We start from the raw sequence: 20757 nt of genomic DNA on the forward strand, positions 1-20757 counted from the left end.
AAGTATAACTTCTTACGTGCGTACAAAGTACACACACATTCTTTTTTTTTCAATCTATTTCGAATAGAAAAAAATCTAGTGTACATTCGATGCACACTAGATCATTTGGGAGATAATGCGACAAAGGCGACCATTTATAAAGCTTAACGTGTAATAGAGAAACATTGAATTCAACTTCAAACATTTAATTTATAAATAACTTTGAAAAACTCCTGATACAAGAATAAAAAACCGCTAAACGCCGTAAAAATGAGTGGCGCATACAATATTCCAGCTACAAAAGATCTGATATGAATATTACGTGGCGCGAAAATGTATTTTCATTTTGATGAAAAACAAAATTCTAGATTTATTTTAAAAATTTTTTTCATAATATTTGCTAAATTTTAAGTAAACGCGCCACAAAAGAGTTTCAAAATTCAAACTGTATTAAAGTTACTCTTTTGTGGCGCGTTTTACTTCAAATTGGGCAAATATTATGAAAAAATCTTGTAAAAAAAAACTAGAATTTTGTTTTGCATCAAAATGAAAATACATTTTCGCGCCACGTAATATTCATATCAGATCTTTTGTAGCTGGAATATTGTATGCGCCACTCATTTTTACGGCGTTTAGCGGTTTTTTATTCTTGTATACTATACAAGGAGAAGGATAGTAGGTAATAGACAAGTTGTCAGAGTCATAAATAAAATATATAAGACGAAAGAGACCAGATCTACTTAAATAAAGAAACATCACAATTATAATTGAAGCGCATAAGTACATTCTTCTTCTGATGAATTAATTTACTTAAATTAAGTCCTGAGAATTTATACATGAGAATTCATGTAAATCATGTAAATACATGAATTTGGACCAAGTAACCGCTAATCGGTACTTATTGCCGGTTCTGACATATCGAACTGAAACATGGTCTTTTAACAAAAACATAGTCCACAAACTCCAAGTAACTTAGAGAGCTATGGAACGGAGAATGCTCAACATTAAGCGTAGCGATCGCAGATCCCATGAAAAAATAAGAAGAGCACATATGAGCAATAGAGAGACCTCAAAACAGATGGACAGATGACATCAAGCTAATGACTGGTCACGAATGGATGCAAAAACAACGAACAGAAATGAATGTACACCTCCAAGGGAGGCTTACATTCGACAATGGATGGAATAGCTGTTGATGATGAACCGCTAATACTATAAGCTACTTCAATAATCAAAAAATTGGGGAATATCGACAACCTTAAACTGTAGATTCTTATGGTTTTGGACAAACCAACGATTGAGAAAAGAGATTATATGAATTCTGTAAAGAAAATGAGATCACCATTGCAAACACCTGGCATAAACTACCTAAAAGGACAACTACAAAATTGGAAAGCGCCATTTGCCACTTAAAGCACCATCAACGATACAATAGTAACATAAAAATTTACATAAGAAGGGACGAAATAAGAATATAATCAATATGTACTGCAACATGTATGTAACGAGTAAAAGAAAGTAGTATGTAGAGGTGAAGGAAAAGAAAAGAAATCAATAACTACTGAGACTGGTTTAACAAATAGTATATTATGTAAAGAATATTAAATAAAATTTATATGTGCAAGGCTACAATTGACAATCAAATTTAAGAAGAATGTTTGAAAAGTCATTATAGGTCTGGATCCCGCGTATGAAAAAAAAAGTTGATTAATAGCAAGCTGAAAATTTGTTAATAGCTTAAGGGTGTCTAGTCGGACAAACTTTGATATATGGGAACACTGAAACAGGGGAAGTTTTAATTGTGGAACAGGTTAAAAATTTGGAACGGCCAGACCACGAAAACGGCAGATGTATTTTGTCCGACAGAACAGACTTAAACTCTCCGAACAGAGATTAAACTCTCATGCAAAAATCAGACTGCTATTTATCACTAAATGGGTGTTTTAATGAGTGGAACATGTAGAATATGTCAAATGACAGGAATTATGACAGGTGATAAATAGCAGTCTGATTTTTGCATGAGAGTTTAATCTCTGTTCTAAGAGTTTAAGTCTATTCTGTCGGACAAAATAAATTTGTCGTGGTCTGACCGTTCCAAATTTTTAACCTGTTCCACAATTAAAACTGCTCCTGTTCCAGTGTTCCCATTTATCAAAGTTTATCCGACTAGACACCCTTAAGCTATTAACAAATTTTGAGCTTGCTATTAATCAACTTTTTTTTTCATACGCGGGATCCAGACCTATTAACATCAACTTAAGTATTTGAGTTGTAAAAATTGTTGTAAAAAAGATACATTAAATCTAGTTCAAGTTAAAAGATCTTACAAACATAACCATATCAAAATGTTACTTACAATTTGGGCACATTTTTGAGCATCCCTCTGGGCAATAGTCCAAAGATGACCAGCACCTTGAACTGCTTTTCCCCCTTTCCTAAAATGAGGGTTTATCGACAAATTATGTCTGACAGAATTCTTCCATCTATCATCGTTTTGCTTGTAGAACGGAAAGTGGTCTCTGCAAACAAAATATACAATTAAGTTAAATGTATTTTTCTAATTTTAATTAATACCAATTCCAAATATCATTAAAAAGGCTCGTTTTCACGCTACGTCTTGTCGAATCGAAAAAATTAAATCCACTTATTCACAAAACGTTCGTTTTGTCGTACGTTTTGCATGACACACAAAACGTACAATAAGACGTAGCGTGAAAACGAGCCTTAAGAGCCAGAACAGAGATTGCAGATTTTGTAGAAAGGAATCGTAGCCTAAATATGTCCCACATGGGTTTAAGGCACATAGCGATAGGACTTCGACATTGTGGGCGGATAGTATAAAGATGGTTAAAATAAATTGGATTGGAAGTGGCGACTGATAGAGGTCTATCTTCGGTGGGCGTTAAAAATGGTGTGAGTGATAATGACGATCTGCCTCGAGTTTATAACACCAGATATTATTCCTAACTAGGGCTAGGACGAATGGCAGCGTTTTTCGTTGTGCCATTTGCTATAAGTAATGCCTTGAGCCTTTGTCAGGGCGTGGTGCTAAAAAATTGGCTGCGATGCTGTGCCAGATGTTTCCTTCTATTACCAATATGTCCATAGTCCTCGTTCTTCTGGCTATGTGTCCGAAGTAATTTAGGTATGCTCGGTTTACTTTTTTAAAAGCCTGTCTATTATGTCTTCCGGAATTGACAGGTTGGTATTGCGTTTTGTCCAGCATACGCGTAGAATTAATTCTTCTATAGATCCACTCCTCGCAAGTTTTGATCTTACTTCTATCGATTTTTTTGTGGGTTCATGTTTCGGCTGCGTATGTAGTAATGCAATAGCAAGCTGAAAATTTGTTAATAGCTTAACGGGGTCTAGTCGGACAACCTTTGATGTATGGGAACACTGGAACAGGGGAAGTTTGAATTTTGGAACGTGATTTTAATTGTGGAACGTGTCATCATAACAAGTTTATTATTGTGAAAACTAGCAGGTTGTTTTTAAGTTTACTCAATACCAAACTTTATATAATATATGAAAAAATGTTTGACCGACAAATATATGTTGGGTATTTTAATAAGTCCGACACGTAGAACATGGCAAATGACAGGAATTATGTTGGTGATAAATAGCAGTCTGATTTTTGATGAAATGGTAACAAATCAATTGGAAGTTCTGTCCGACAAAATACATGGAACATTTTCGTATTCTGTCGTTCGAAATCTCTAACCTGTTCCACAATTAAAACTTCCCCTGTTGCAGTGTTACCGTACATCAAAGTTTGTCCGACTAGACACCGTTAAGCTATTAACAAATTTTCAGCTAGTTACTAATAAACTTTTTTTTGGTACGCGGGATCCAGGTTTATAAGGGTATTGACGACCAACCTGAGCTTAGTGTTTAATGTTATGGTTCGGTCTTTCATATTTTAATTCTGGTTAAGTATTAAGTTAGCTGTTGCGGTTCAGGCCATTGCTAGTCTACCTTTGATTTCTGATTCAGAATATATTTTAGTGTGTTGTCTAATAATAGTGATAGTATGTAGCCTTGTCTAGTTCCTTTTCTTGTTTCCAGGACTTGCCTTCGGTTCGTCCTGGAAACCTGCTGCTCGTCCCGTAAAATATCACTTTCAGAACTTGTTACTGAATCTGAAATTGGTACTGAAACCTGATACTGAAATATTATTTTGATATCCTTGTGTGGGAGTGACTAAAGATCCAAAAAAAGGAAGGCTTATTCCAAGGCTTGCTCTAAGTTTTTTTCGATAGCTCGTTATTAAAGAAGTTTTTGTTATAATTACAACTTTTTACTATGCAGATAAACCATCATTGACAGTGACATGCGAAATATGGTAAACAGTGGAAGAAATCATGATGATAGGTATCTTTCAGAAATTGATATCGAAAAGATTTCCAAGAGAACTAAATTCCAGATACCAAAGTAAGCTATTTCAACTAATTGACACACTAATAAAGACAAAAACAATTTACTGGAATATTATCGGGCTTATCAGATAATTGCAAATAATTTCTAGATAGAAATGAAAATTTTCTACGAAACCATATTGTATGTTTACGAGCAAAAAAATCGACTCAAAAGTAAAATAAGTTGACTACATTGACAATTTTTTGACTACATTGTTTGGCAAGTGTCTATCCATATTTAAAATTAGAAGTAAAATATTATGAATAGAAGTAATTTTTATTGCAATGACACCAATATTGTATGTGAGAAAACATGTTATGAATGACAGTCATTATGTAACGAACATAAAAGTAAATTAACATAAAAAATCAAAATTAATATTGAGTATTTCCTTCTCTGCGTTGTATTACACTTTACATGGGTTAAGGACCTTATCAAGTTTTTGACTGATTGCTGAAGTATCGCTTCCCACTCTTTATCTAATGTAGTTTTTAGCCCTGACACGCCCTGTAGTGTTTGTTTACGGACCCGAACCTTGCGGTTGAGCTCATCCTATATGTGTTCGATGGGATTCATGTCCGGACTCAATAAGGCTAGTCCATTGTTGTTATATTAGTGTTGGGCAGGTAAACGTTCGTAATCTGCGCTGTGTGACATCGTGCGTTATCATGCATTAGCATGATGCCGTCGCCTAAGCAGCCGGCGTAAGGAACACCGTGGTCTTGTAGAATACCTGTAATGTAACAATCCGCTGTCAAACCCCCTCCGCGACCATCACCGGGCACGAACACAAGCTCTGTTTTTCCTTATAAAGATATACCATCCCAAACCATACACGAACTACCTCCATATCTTACTGTTTTTACATTGCAGCACTGGGCAAATGGTTCTTCGGGCCTTCGATAGACGCGTCGTCTTCTATCATTGCTTTATAAGCCCATTCGACTCTCATAAGAGAATAAAACTCTGCTCTATTGGCCAAGGTCACAATTGACATGTTCTCGGGCAAACTGAAGTCGAGCTTGTTTCGTTTCTGAAGTGCGTTTAATTTGGACCCTGTGTTAGCTTGTTTGGGAGTCAAAGTGGCAGCCTTAAGTCTTCTCCTAACTGTCCACTGAGCTACGGTGACACCTAGAACATTCCCCAAGGATCGTTGAAGCTCAACCCCTGTCGCGTGCCCATTTCGCAAGGTATTCAGGACAATGAATCGACCATCCCTGTCTGTTACCGGTCTCCTAGTATCGACGGTAATCCCTTGAGACTACAGACTGCGTCATAAGGAGGCGACGGGCGACAGTCTAACTATAACCCTCTCGTAATTATGCAATTACCTGGGCCTCCGTCACTGGTGAAGTGTCCATTTGTAAAATATTCACTTACTCCACTTCAAGTGTACATACAGATCAACGTTTGAAAAGTGACTGAGACGACCACCGGCAAATTCATAAAGGTTTACATTGCGTAGAACATGCCCTTTACAATGTTTACTGCATTTTCTAAGCCATACTGAAGTACGCAAATTTTACAACCCGTTGCCAATTTGCACAAAACAATTATTTGTTAGAAATTCTATAATAGATAATATTTTTTTGATTAGCAATTTTAATTCAAAGAACGCAATATGAAATTACTAAACACAAACTACAATAGGGAACTTGCATAAAATTTTAAATTCGAAAAAAATGCTCTAAATAACAACATAACATAATTTTTCTACAAACGTGTTAAAAATGCAACTTTTAGCACTCCATAGGAGCGTTAAAAATGTTACTTTAAAGCACTAGTGCTTTAAAAATTTTAAGGCACTGCAGTTAAAATTGAAATGTCAAATTTTGAAAACAAACGTCAAAATATTTTTTATATTTCATTTATTAACATTAATATTAACAGTACAACTTGGGCAATTTGAAAAAGGTTTTTTAGAAGGTTTTTTAAAATTTAATTTAAACTGTATTATTGCATTTTTAACACGTTTGTAGAAAAAAACTATTAAAATTTGTTAGAATATACAATAGAAACAATAAAAGTAGATGTTATTCTATAGTTGTTATGATTTACGTATTGACAGTATAAGCAGTTTTGATGTAATGTCAAGAAAAATATAAAAATGGAATGTCAGTCAAGTTCAAGTAAAAGTTTTTGTAGGTATTGTCCTGTAATTGAGAATGAATAAATTATAATTGTTGATAAATAAGACGTTTGTAGAAAAAATATTGCATGATATACGTTTTGAAATTACATTTTTAAGGCACTCATGTGAAAAACCTTCACATGCGTGCCTTAAAATTGTATTTTTAACACTTATATCATAAATAACTATTAAAACATATATCAAAGAAAAAAAAAGTTTTTTTGTCTTTCGTTTAGCCCCTAAAAACGATTAAAATCGAGAGAAAATTTAAATTACAGCAGGCAGCCTAAAACGCGCCCTCATTAGTCATGATGTCATATTATTATAGTATTTGAAGTCCTCGCCATTAATTCATTAGGTATGGAATTCGTTCAGACACTCAGTTTTATAAATATTTTTAGTTCTTTCCTTTCCTTCAAAAACTGTATCAAACTTCAATCTCAACAAGCTGGTATACAGTATGGTGCAAATGAAAGGAATAAATTCGATATTTCGTAAACATTTCGACTTTGGTGAAAAATCCCGAAACAGATCGATTATTGTTTTAAAATTATGATATCTTGGCATATAAGCCATACTAGTGACGTCATCCATCTGGGCGTGATGACGTAATCGATGATTTTTTAAATGGGAATATAAGTAGCGTGCTAGGTCATTTGAAAGGTTATTTAATTTTCTATTTAGTAACATAACCGTTTACATAATTACTAATACAGGGTGTCCAAATTTTTTTTTAAATTAAATTATAAATATGACAAAAAAAGAAGGTATGTAATTTATTTCATGCAAAGTACATTTTATTGTTACCCGAAAACAGAAAAAAATGTTTATTTCACAAATAAACATTGCTTTTCAATTAAATTCAATGTTCAAGCCAGCTCCCGCCAGCCACTGATTCTTGGAAGTTTCAACATTTAATTTAAGCGAAAAGCAATGTTTATTTCTGAAATTTTTATGATTAGCGATAGCAGTAAAAGGTATTTTCAATTAAATAAATTACATACATTCTTCTTTTTTTGTCAATTCATTTAATTTAAAAAAATTGTTTTTGGACACCTTGTATAAGTAATTATGTAAATGTTTATATTACTGAATAGAGAATTGAATAACCTTTCAAATAAGCTAGCACACTATCCCTATTCCCATTAAAAAAATAATCGATTATGTCATCAGGCTTAGATGGATGACGTCACTAGTACACAATATATGTCAAAATATCATAATTTAAAAATAAAAATCGACCTGTTTCGGGATTTGTTCTTAAAATTGCCGGTTTACAAAATAACGAATTTATTCCTTTCATTTGCACCATACTGTAATTATTACAATGACATAAGATAAATGTTATTATAAAATATGTACATATAATGATATGACGTCACAAGTGATCGCGCGCTTTTTGGGTCGACTGAAATGGTTTAAATACACAGAAGATTTTAAATTTGTACTTCTAAGTTATTATGAGTTTTTAAGGCGTGAAATTTTGGAAATCTTATTTTTAAACAAAACTGAAAGTTATTATGCAATAAAAAAATGTGCAAGTTCCCTATTCATTGAGTGAGTCGATTTTTTTGTTCGCAAGTGTACATAAAAAGTATGGAATATTACAACTAATAGTTTTTCAAATAGGGTGCATTTTTATAGGAAACAAAACCAACGGCACGACCAGGTACCTTGGGAAAGCGGTGGCCAATATCAATTGCAATAAGACGGGAAATCATCGGTGCGAGACCAACGTTTAGACACGCTAATTGTTCAAAGCTTGATCACATCCGGACGGGCAGGCGGTGCGCCGCCGTTGTGAAAAACTACACCCGCACCAACGGCCCCTTTTTTCGACGATATTGGACAGGTGAAGGTGGCCATAAAAGGTGCTCGTAAAATGTGGAAAAATGTTTTCATACATAGTCAAGGGGCTAAACTAAATACTATTTGTTATTGCTTTAACATAATCAATCTACTTTTAATTAGTAGAAACTGATCTAGTGTCTATTGTTGGCTAAAACTAAAGTTTGCAATACTTTTCTTATTTCCCAAAAACATGTAAACCTTCTTTTAGAGAGCAATTATACTCTGCTGTCAATTCCTATCACTTTTCATATTTAACATTTTTTTTTTAGTCAGATAAAATAAAAATGTAACCCCTCTATAATATTATAATATAACAGAAACTGGCACAACTCTAGTTATGTTTAATTCGATACTAAGGAAGTACCAGAAGACTGGTTAGAATATATCTTTATTCTCTTGCTAAAATAAATTAACTCAAGACGATCTACTGATTTCAGGTTGATAAGTGTTATGAGTAGTGTGACCAACTAGTCCGAAAAATCCGGGACATGGCCCGAATTACAAAGTCGTGTCCCGGCGTCCCGGACATGGATTCCGGGCCATCCGAATTTTCAACGTTTTGGTAAAATTCTGTTTTAAAATTTTGAATACGTTACTCTTCTAAGATTTCACATCAAATTGAATTGGTGGGACAAAGAAAGTTGACAATTTCTAGAGTGTAATACTAATACCACATCCAAAACGCATGCATTTTATCTCGTGGTATATAATATAGTTCTAGGAATAGTGCGGCAGATTGATGCAAATATTATAAGAATTGTGCGTTTAATGATAGAAGCACATAATTTGGACCACATATACTACACATATAAAGGTTCAAATTTAGATACGAGGCCATCTCAGATCTTGCCTTTTACAAAAATGGCGGGCATTCAAAATGGCGACGATACATGTGTGACTAATAGCACGATAACTTTTGAACGAAAATTCCGATTTCAACCAAATTTGGGATATATGTTCTTTTTTATGTATAAGATCTAGTTCTTAATCCGGAAGAGTCGGTTTACCAGAAATTGTGTTTTTCTTGATTTTTTTGTAAAAATATGTTGTTTATTTTTTCAATTCTTTCACCCTGTATATATTAACTTTTCAAAAAGGTAATACCAGCGTTAAAAAGAGCGTGAAAATATTTTTTAGGAATTGTTTTGAACTCTACAGTTATACTAATTACCATTTAATAAAAATGCATAACATATCTTCACATGTAGGTACCTATGTGGGGCAGATTCGTGCAAATAATAATATAAAAATTATTCTGCATTTAATGGTAGAAGCATATAATTTGAACCACACATACTACAGATACAAAGATTCAAATTTAGATATGAGTCCATCTCAGATTTTGTCTTTTACAAAAATGGCGGGCATTCAAAATGAATCTGTCGCCCATAGGTACATGTGAACATACGTTATGCATTTATTAAATGGTAATTAACATAAGTAAACAGTTCAAAATATTTTCTAAAAGAAATTTTTACACTCTTTTCAATGGCAGTATTATCTTTTTGAAAAATTTACATATACAGGGTGAAAGATTTGAAAAGGAACAACATATTTTTACATAAAAAAACAGAAAAAAACACAACTTCCGGTAAACTTATTCTGCCGATTCAAGACTATCTTAACCATCAAAAAAAGAACTTATATACCAAATTTGGTTGAAATCTGACATCTCGTTCAAAAGTTATGGTGCTATTAGTCACATATGTATAGTCGCCATTTTGAATGCCCGCCATTTTTGTAAAAGAAACAAAAATTGAAATGGCCTCATATCTAGATTTCAACCTTTATATATGTAGTATAGTATAAATGGTCCAAATTATATGCTTCTACCATTAAATGCACAATAATTCTTATAATATTTGCACGAATCTGCCACACATATAGCCCAGTAAATGAACGGGAAATTCGGCGACACCGTGTAATTTTCAGGGGCAACTCCGAATTGCATGAAAATTTGGATTTAGGTTCTACTTACCCTCCACTTCAAAGTTGAAATTGTGCCGTTGGTTGCTTTTACTTGGGGGGTGACAGTCACCCCTTCTCGGGGGTGAAAAAACATACGTTCAAGATAAGACCGGAAATGAATAAATTGACTGATTTTAAGCAACTTTTGTTCTATAGAGTTCTTTACGTAAGTCAATACTTTTCGAGTTATTTGCCATTGAAAATGTTGATTTTTCGACAAAAAAAACTATGTTTTCATACGGTTTCTCGCAAAGAACGCAAAAAGTAAATATTTTATCGAAAAAAATATCCTTAGCAAAAGTGTAGCTTATAAAAAACCCCAAAAAATGGTGTATTAGTAAAGTCTATCAATCAAATAAAAACAAAGTTGTAGCTCATGAAAAATACGTGCTTATTCGTCTAATGCCAAATCGGATATTTCAAGGTGAAATCACCGAAAAATTAAGCACTTTTCGAGAAAAACCCATTTAAACTTTTTTAAAGTGTTTATAAAGAGCTTTGTTTTAATTGTTAACAAAAGTTTTAGCATTAAAAATAAGCGAGTTACGCTCAAAATAAAGTTGGCCCACTTTTTTTGTAAAAAATCATGAAAATCTCGCCGTATTTAGCTCCCCAAATGAAATTAATCGCTACCGCTTTACAAACAATTTACTTACCTATCTATTTTTTATATGATCTGTCGGTCTCACCGGTTTAAAGTGTTTATTTTTGAAAGGGTTATAATTGAGAAAGCTTGAATGGGTCACTAATCACGCGTGTATGCAAATTTTGAACAACCATATCTTAACCAATTTTTGTCTTACGGAGAAACAAAATGAAACTAGCATATTTATAATAGCAAAACCTACATTTTTTTACTCTTTAAGATTTTTCTTATCACTAATACTTTTTAAGTTATTTTGAAAAAATGAAATTTTTCAAAAATTTTTAGAAATTTTTTTTTACTATAAAACCAAATGTTTTCAAAAATAGGCACTTCAAACCAATCAAACTTACAGATCATATAAACAATACACATACAGTTAAAATAGATGGTAAAGCCAAACGATTAATTTCATTTAGGGTGCTAAATAGAGGGAGGTTTTCACGATTTTTTTTACCAAAAAAAGGGGCCAACTTTTTTTTTTCAGTGTAACTCGTTCATTTTTGATGCTGTAAACTTTTTTGTAAAAAACAAATAATAAGCTTTTTTTCGATACTTTAAAAATATTAATAAGGTTTTCCCGAAAAACGCTTCTTTCTTCGGTGATTTCGCGTTGAAATATTCGATTTGGAATTATACGAATAAGAACGTATTTCTCGTGAGCTACAACTTTGCTTCTACTCAATTTGTAGACTTTACTGGTACACCATTTTTTTCGTTTTTTTATAGCTACACTTTTGCTAAAAATATTTTCTTCGATAAAATATTTACTTTTTGAGTTATTTGGGAAAAACGGTCTGAAAACGTAGGTTTTTTGTCGAGAAATCAACAATTTAAATCGCGAATAACTCAAAAAGTATTGACTTACGTAAAAAACTTTATAGAACAAAAGGTGCTTAAAATAAGTCAATTTATCCATTTCCGGCCTTATTTTAAACACGCGTTTTTCACCCCCCGAGAAGGGGTAAATGTCACCCCCCAAGTAAAAGCAACCAACGGCACAAATTCAACTTTGAAGTGGAGGGTAAGTAGAACCTAAATCCAAATTTTCATGCAATTCGGAGTTGCCCCTGGAAATTACACTCCAAAACGGTCATTTATTGGGCTAATAGGTACATGTGAAGATACGTTATGCATTTATTAAATGGTAATTAACAGAACTAAAAACTTTTTAAATATTTCCTAAGAAATATTTTTACGCTCTTTTCAATGGAGGTATTGAGTTTTTGAAAAATTAATACATACAGGGTGAAAGAATTGAAAAAAAAAACAACATATTTTTACATTAAAACCAGGAAAAACACAACTTCTGGTAAACTGATTCTTCCGGTTCAAGACCTCGATCTTTTACATCAAAAAAGGAACCTACGTACTAAATTTGAATGAAATCTGACGTATCGTTCAAAAGTTATCGTGCTATTAGTCACATATGTATAGTCGCCATTTTGAATGCCCGCCATTTTTGTAAAAGCAAAATCTGAGATGGCCTCGTATCTAAATTTGAACCTTTATATGTGTAGTATATGTTGTCCAAATTATATTACTTCTATCATTAAATGCACAATTGTTTCACATATCGGCTGCACTAGAAAACTCAAACTGTGGGCTATTTTTCGTTTGCGTATTTTAATTGTCTTCTGAAAAGACGATTCAATAACAATAACAATTCATCTATACACATGAATCAACTGCCCGAAAAAAATGGTCCGATTTTCATTGAATAGTCCCGGATTTCAGGTATTTTTATCGGCCTTGTCCCGAATTCGACTGAATTGGAGTTGGTCACACTACTTATGTGCCAAGCACTTAAAATTCTACTAAATATAGTTCATAACAGATTACGAGTAGGTACCTATATAAACAATGTGAAAAGGAAGAGAGATAGGACCAATTTGGACTCAGAGTCGGAATGGATGCAATAGAAGCTTTTCTCTGCAAGTATTGTTGCAGATAAATGACCTGATGCTATTGCCATTGAACCATTGCCATTATTCCTCCTGCAAACAAAATCCTGCTACATATAATCAATAAACGGCTACAGAACTTTCTACTTCCTGAGATAGCCGAAAAACAATGAGGATTCGTATCTGGAAAAGTCACGCGTGAGCAGATATTGAACACCAGACAGATAATAGAAAAAGCAAGGTAACAAAATATACCACTCCTGCTTTGTTTCGTAGATTACACAAAGGCTTTCGATTCAGTAAAATGGGATCCCCTTTGAAGTACGATGCAAAATATGGAAGTACCCAACCACCTAGTTAACCTAATAAGAAATCTGTGTGATAAAAACTCAGCCAAAGTTAAAGTAGATAGAATATATTCCCATGCATTAAAAACAAAGAAAGGAACCAGACAGGACTTCATTGAAGAGTACAGGGGAAAAACAAGGAATGTCACATTTTATACATTGAGATAAACACCAATAAAGGTTTAATTCTTATGTTATCTAAAAACTACTTAGGAGATTCTTAGCATAATTCTAGCAATTATTATTCTATAATCTTGATATATTATTAATCTATATTAACTTATTAATTTAATAATGCACCAAAACATTGCTGACATTCATTATTTTTGTTCAGTGGCGTGCGGACAATCCTGGTCCTTCATCTGGATATAAATTTTTAGAAAATTTATATAGACGGATCTTTCTGATTATTGTCCAAAATCGATAAGCTAGTCGAGAGTACTCAATTTTTGCTACCACATGGCGAGAAAAGCCAAAGTTCAGGAAAAAATGACATTCCTTGTTTTTCCCCTGTACTCTTCATATGGTCCGAGAGCTGTGAGACATTTTTGAGTAGGTATTTTAAGCAACCTGAAAATTTTTCAGGTGACTCTTCCATGATAGCCTAATACAAAAATGCCGGGCTGGCTGGAGGGTAGCGGTTATTTTTCCCAGAAATCCCCCCAAAGTTAAAAAAAGGGTTAAAAACTCTGCAAAATACTTGCATTAGTCCTGTCGCCAGTGGGGGTACAACGGCCTCCTTAATTCAGATGGACACCCAAGTTTTTTTATGTATTTTGACCCGTAGAACACGAATTTTTTGGGTAACAGTCGATCCGGATGTCGATAAGATTGTTATAAACAAAGAACTTGAGGAATCACATAACAGCGATTTCTCGCAAAACAAAACATTTTTTTGTATTTTTTGGGTCATTCTAAGCAAAAAATGCTTTTACAAGTTTTTTCGTAGGATGCATAGTTTTCGACATAAACGCGGTTGAACTTTCAAAAAATCGAAAAGTTTCAATTTTTGAACCCGAATAACTTTTGATTGAAAAATAAAATAGCAATTCTAATTACCGCATTTCAAAGTTCAAGTCAAATTCTATCGGTTTTGATTACTTTCATTGCTAAAAATTAATTTTTTTATTCTTAAACAAAGCTATAAACACATAATGATTGAATGATGTTTTCAATGCATTTCCCATTTGAAATCGAACGAGTAGGCGCGCATACAATATTAGTTCAGAGAAATAAGGAAAAAAAATATCGTGTTGGTGACACATCCCCCTCCAGGCTGAAACCAAATTTTTCGAGTAATATGGTCATCTATAATAATAACCTATATGTTTCCTGCAGCCGATTTTGATGATATACATAATTATAAACAAATGAAGATCAAAAAACGGTAAATTTTCGCTTTTTTCGTCTCTTACTAAAAAATTGGGCATTTTAAACAAATTTGAGAGTAATAATCTCATAAACCGTATAAAAACTTCAATATGGCGTTCGCTGAATATGTCTATCCTTATTGGTTACTTAGAAAATTGCCAAATAAATCATAAATTTTGAGTTTCTATAAATATTCATAACTTATGTAAAAATTAACTTAGAACCTTCTTATTACATGGAATGCTGAGACTTATGGTGCTTAAATTACACCCTAAATTCCAAAGCAATTGGTCAAATAGTTTAAAAGTTATTTAATTTGTTTATCCAAAATCAATTTTTTTTGCAACATTGTAAGTCAGAAAATGATGAAGTTACAGTAATATTTTGGATAGTTTATGAAAGAAGAAAATTTACAGTATTAATTTAATTTAAAAAAAATGACAAAAAATAATTATAGATATTGCAAAATAATTTTGCAAAAACATGTGAATTAAAAAATTGGGGGGGCTAACTTTGTCCCTAAATGTCCTAGAACAGTTGTTTTTCTTTCTAAATGTGTATAAAAATTCAGTCTTTCTAAATATGAAAAAATAATTTTTCTACGGGTAACGGTTAAAAAGTTATTCTAATTGTTTATAAGTAAGCAAAAAATGGACATGTTTTTGCAAAATAATTTTACACTGTTTAAAATTATTTTTTGTCATTTATTTTTAATTAAGGTAATAGTATAAATGTTCTTCTTTCATAAACTGTCCGAAGTATTATTGTAACCTCATAATTTTCTGACTTATAGTGTTGCAAAAAAAATGAATTTGGGAAAAATAAATTAAATAACTTTTAAAATATTTGACCAATTGCTTTGAAATTTAAAATATAATTTAAGTACAAGAAGTCTCGGCATTCCGCGTAATAAGAAGATTCTAAGTTAATTTTTACCTAAGTTACGAATATTTATAAAAACTCAATATTTATGATTTATTTTGCAATTTTCTAAGCAACCAATAAGGTTGGACATATTCAGCGAATGCCATATTGAAGTTTTTTATACGATTTATGAGTTTCTTACTCTTAAATTTGTTTAAAGTGCTTAACTTTTTGGTAATAGACGAAAAAAGCGATAATTTGCCGTTTTTCGATCTTCATTTGTTTATAACTATGTATATCATCAAAATCGGCTGCAGGAAACATATAGGTTAATAATATAGATGTCCATACTACTCAAAAAATTTGGTTTCGGCCTGGAGGGGGATGTGTCACGAGAAAAACCTTATTTCTCTGGACTATATTTCTACGTAGATTTACGTACATTAAAACGCATACATTGGGCACGGGAAACACTATGTGTTTATGGCTTTGTTTAGCAAATAAAACTTAATTCTTAGCAATGCAAATAATCAAAACCGATAGAATTTGACTTGAATTTTCAAATGCAGTAAGCAGAATTGCTATTTTATTTTTTAATCAAAAGTTATTAGTGTTTAAAAATTACACTTTTTCGATATTTTGAAAGTTCGGCCACGTTTATCTTGAAAACTATGCATCCTACGAAAAAACTTGTAAAAACATTATCTGCTGATAATCACCCAAAAAATACAAAAAAATGTTTTGTTTTGCGAAAAATCGCTGTTATATGATTCCTCAAGTTCTTTGTGTATAACAATCTTATCGACATCCCGATCAACTGTTACCCAAAAAATTCGTGTTCTACGGGTCAAAATACATAAAAAATACTTGGGTAAGTCCATCTAAATTAAGGAGGCCGTTGTACCCCCCCTGGCGACAGGACTACATGGGCGCCCCAGGATTATTTTCAGGGGATGCATCTGAACTTCAGAAGATTTCATCTGAATCTGTACATACTATTAACGAGTATATACAACTATATCTGTATATACAACTATACATGCATAGCTATGTACATTCCTTCCCGACAGGTAGGTGCAATTGTTATTTTGACAGGATATTTTTTAATATTAAAAATAAATATTCTAAAAAAGACAGGTTTTTTTGGTGAAATTTTCCAACTGCAGGTGATCAAACAAATTATGCATGCATATAAATGAAAAGCCCTATAGGTAAGCAGCATTGTGAGAAAGAGCTCGAGAAAGATCACGTGACCTGGCGATACCCATGTTGTTGTGCCTCGAAACGTTAGAGTAATTATTATATACCGGGTGTCCACTTATATTTTCCCCCATTTTAACTGCTTATAACTTCTAAACAGCTCAAGATAGAAATATGCGGTTTTCGCTGAAATGTTTTATTTTAGTAAAAGTTTTGTCTGAATGGACTGAATTTTTTATATCGCTTTCAAATACAAAAAGAAAAATGGCGGATTTTTGAAAAAAAAGTTGTTGACTTTTTTTTAATGGAACACCCAGTATATTTTTTTGTAAATTGAAGGAAAGGTCATTCACCTATCCAGCGATATAAATTTTTTCAAAATCGGTTGTCAAATCACTGAGTAATTAATTTTTAAAATGAGAGGTGCAACGTGGATATCACATACCTAAATAACGGGTCTAGGACGTTTCATCGCCGCCGTTTCGATGCCGCCAGTTCGATGCCGATACCGGCCGATTCATCGCCAGTCAATTAATGGCTATCTGATATATTTCCGAATTTTCGACAGTTACAATTATTAGTTATTTTTAGTATTAATAAGGAATTCTAGGAAATGCGAGATATGACAGCGATGAAATGGACTGGCGATGAACCGGCGGCATCGAAACGGCCGGCGATGAACCGGCGGCATCGAAATGTCCCATTCCGCTAAATAACATAATATGTGATTTCCACATTGCATCTCTCATTTTAAAAATTAATTGCTCAGTCATTTGACCACCAATTTTAAAAAAATTTATATTGTTGGATAGGGAAATGACCGTTTTTTCAAGTTTTTAGGTAAGTGACCATTTTTATGTCGCTTTTAAATAAAAATGGCGGATTTTTGGAAAAAAAATACGTTGTTGACTTTTTTTATTGAAACATCCAGTATATTTTTTTGTAGCTTGAAAAAACGGTCATTTACCTATCCAGCGATATTAAATTTTTTAAAATCTGTTTTCAAATGACTGAGCAAATAATTTTTAAAATGAAAGATGCAATGTGGAAATCACATAACATAATATCATTTTGCTTAGTTATGTTATTTAGGTATGCGATATCCACGTTGCACCGCTCATTTTAAAAATTAATTACTCAGTGATTTGACAACCGATTTTGAAAAACTTTATATCGCTGGATAGATGAATGACCTTTATTTTAATTTACAAAAAAATATACTGGATGTTCTATTAAAGAAAAGTCAACAACGTTTTTTTCAAAAATCGGCCATTTTTCTTTTCGTATTTAAAAGCGATATAAAAAATTCAATCCATTCAAACAAAACTTTTACTAAAATAAAACATTTCATCGAAAACCGCATATTTCTATCTTAAGCCGTTCAGAAGTTATAGGCAGTTAAAATGGGGGAAAATATAAGTGGACACCCGGTATTATAGTTTCTTAAGTAACTTTTTCTTAATTAAAAGAAAATAATACGTACTATACAATAGCTTTTGCAAATATTATAGAAAAAGACAAATTTATTTTTATAAATATATAGGTAGAAAAGTATAAAACTATAAACTAAATTAATTCTGTGTTCGAATCTTGTACTTCTTCTTCAAACTCCTTATCTGAGCTTAAATATTAATTCTCTTCTTCTTCGTCAGACTGCCCTCGAGACTCAGATTTATCTTCTACATGATTTGTAAATATCTCCATTTTTTTCTGTAGGAGATACTGCATTTTAGGCTTGTATAAGATACTTACTGCCTTTTAACTAAGTAATGCCTAACAACAAGTTGAGTTACTGCAATTCTAATAGTCTAACAGACCCAGAAATAGTCTAACAGGCTTACTGCTTTCTAATTTTGTTAGTTATATTAATAATTGTATAAGAACCCATATAAAAGAGCAAACTCGAAAATTGTAAAAATTGGAGATACTGCCTTCTTGCTTAGGACGGCAGTATTATAGGTACAACATAAATATTCTGAATATAAACTGCTCGTTAAAAGTTAGGGATATAGAAAATTATGCTCATATTCATAGTTGATTTTTTCGCGAAAGGATTAACGGATTCCGCCAATTTTTTTAATAGTTTAGATTTTTCTTTAATATTTACACAGTTGTGCAAAGATTTACTCAAACTTATTTTCTGTACTTACACAGGGTGGAAGAAAAGAAATGTGTTCTTATGTTAAATTTGTGACACCCTGTAGGGAGTACGAGATACAAATGTTACTATACATAGGAATAGTATTGTAGTCTTATATTCTGTGAACATTTTATTTTTTGAATTTACCTGATATCTTTAGAAACAAAAGAAGATAGGTGGTTTTACTCTTTAACGTGCGTTTTAACTGAAACAAAACTAAATTAACAATAAAAAATAACAGTTAACACAACTTTAAAAACAAAAAAGCACATAAGATAAACAGTTTTTATTGACATCTATAAGAGTTATTTGTCGACCAGGTAAGCGGTATGCAGAGCGCTACATAAGAGAGATGAGATTGTTTAATGGAGGCTCTGTGACGTTTTGGGGTGGAATTTTCTTGAGAATAAGTACGGATTTGGTATCTACGTGCGGCTCTTTAAATAACGAGAGGTACATTACACATATTTTTTTGGAAAGGCGAAACGCAAAACCCAAGCGACTCCATTTTCAAACAAATATTTAAAAATAAAATCTTTGGATTTCTTAAGTCGGAAACAGATTCTCTCTTATACCTATTCCCCATCCTTCTAAAATTTGTAAGGAATAAAGGGTGATGAATGCAGAAACATGGGGAGTCTATAATTGCACTCCACACATCAATTCAACGAAGCAAAGATCAACAAATCTGTTTCCTAGTACTTAATACGTGAGTAAAAACGCAGGTAGATAAAGACATTTAATATTTAACTTCTATTCAGAGATCATTACCATCTCTCTATTTACCATTTCAAACTTTTGTTATCTTCAGGAGAGCCGGTAATGATGATCTGAATCGAAATTAAACATTCTTGCTAAGTATGCTAATTACAAGGAAATAATTAACATTTAGACGCACTCCCGACCTCTATTAAAGGAAAGGCGAAACCCAAGCGACTCCATTTTCAAGCAAATAAATATTTAAAAATAAAATCTTTGGATTTTTTAATTCGGAAACAGATTCTCTCTTATACCTATTCCCCATCCTTCTAAAATTTGCAAGGAATAAGGGGTGATGAATGCAGAAACCTGGGGAGTCTATAATTGCACTCCACAACACATCAATTCAACGAGGCAAAGATCAACAAATCTCTTTCCTAGTACTCAATACGTGAGTAAAACCGCAGGTAGATAAAGGCATTTATTATTTAATTTCTATTCAAAGATCATTACCATCTCTCTATTTACCATTTCAAACTTTTGTCATCTTCAGGAGAGCCTGTAATGATGATCTGAATCGAAATTAGACATTCTTGCCAAGTATGCCACTTACAAGGAAATAATTAACATTTAGAACGCACTCGCGACCTCTATTAAAGGAAAGGCGAAACCCAGTGATTCCATTTTCAAACAAATAAATGTTTAAAAATAAAATCTTTTAATTTCTTAAGTCGGAAACAGATTCTCTCTTATGCCTATTCCCCATCCTTCTAAAATTTGCAAGAAATAAAGGGTCATGAATGAAATATTCTGAATCGATATTAGATAATAAATACCTTTATCTACCTGCGTTTTTAGTCACGTAATTGGCATACTTGGCAAGAATGTCTAATTTCGATTCAGAGCAACATAACAGGCCCTCCTGAAGATAACAAAAGTTTGAAATGGTCCATAGAGAGATGGTAATGATCTCTGAATCGAAATTAAATATTAAATGCCTTTATCTATATATTTTTTTCTGTAAACACTCTGTTCCTTTCGCAGTATATGTAGACAATAATTTCATCTTAGTGGTATGATAAGGCATGGATTCCTCACGTATCGCATGTAGTCTGTTAAAACACATATTAAAGAGTAAAACCGTGTAGTTTTATTGATATTAAAGATATCAGAGAAATTAGAAAATTAAATATTCGCAAAATATGAGCCTACAACATAACATCGTTGTATACCCATCTTTG

At 32.6% G+C, this 20757-nt stretch overlaps 1 protein-coding gene across 3 annotated transcripts in view; it reads right to left on the reverse strand.

Moving 5' to 3' along the window:
* Positions 1-20757, reverse strand: part of LOC114328895 (uncharacterized) — a 95974-nt gene that overhangs the window by 23178 nt on the left and 52039 nt on the right. For all 3 annotated transcript variants that reach the window (XM_028277874.2, XM_028277873.2, XM_028277871.2), the window contains exon 5: positions 2336-2498. In XM_028277874.2, the coding sequence (XP_028133675.2) occupies positions 2336-2498 (163 nt within the window). The remainder of the gene's footprint in view (positions 1-2335; positions 2499-20757) is intronic.

The sequence above is a fragment of the Diabrotica virgifera genome, chromosome 2, assembly GCF_917563875.1.
Source record: "Diabrotica virgifera virgifera chromosome 2, PGI_DIABVI_V3a".
Lineage (NCBI taxonomy): Eukaryota > Metazoa > Arthropoda > Insecta > Coleoptera > Chrysomelidae > Diabrotica > Diabrotica virgifera.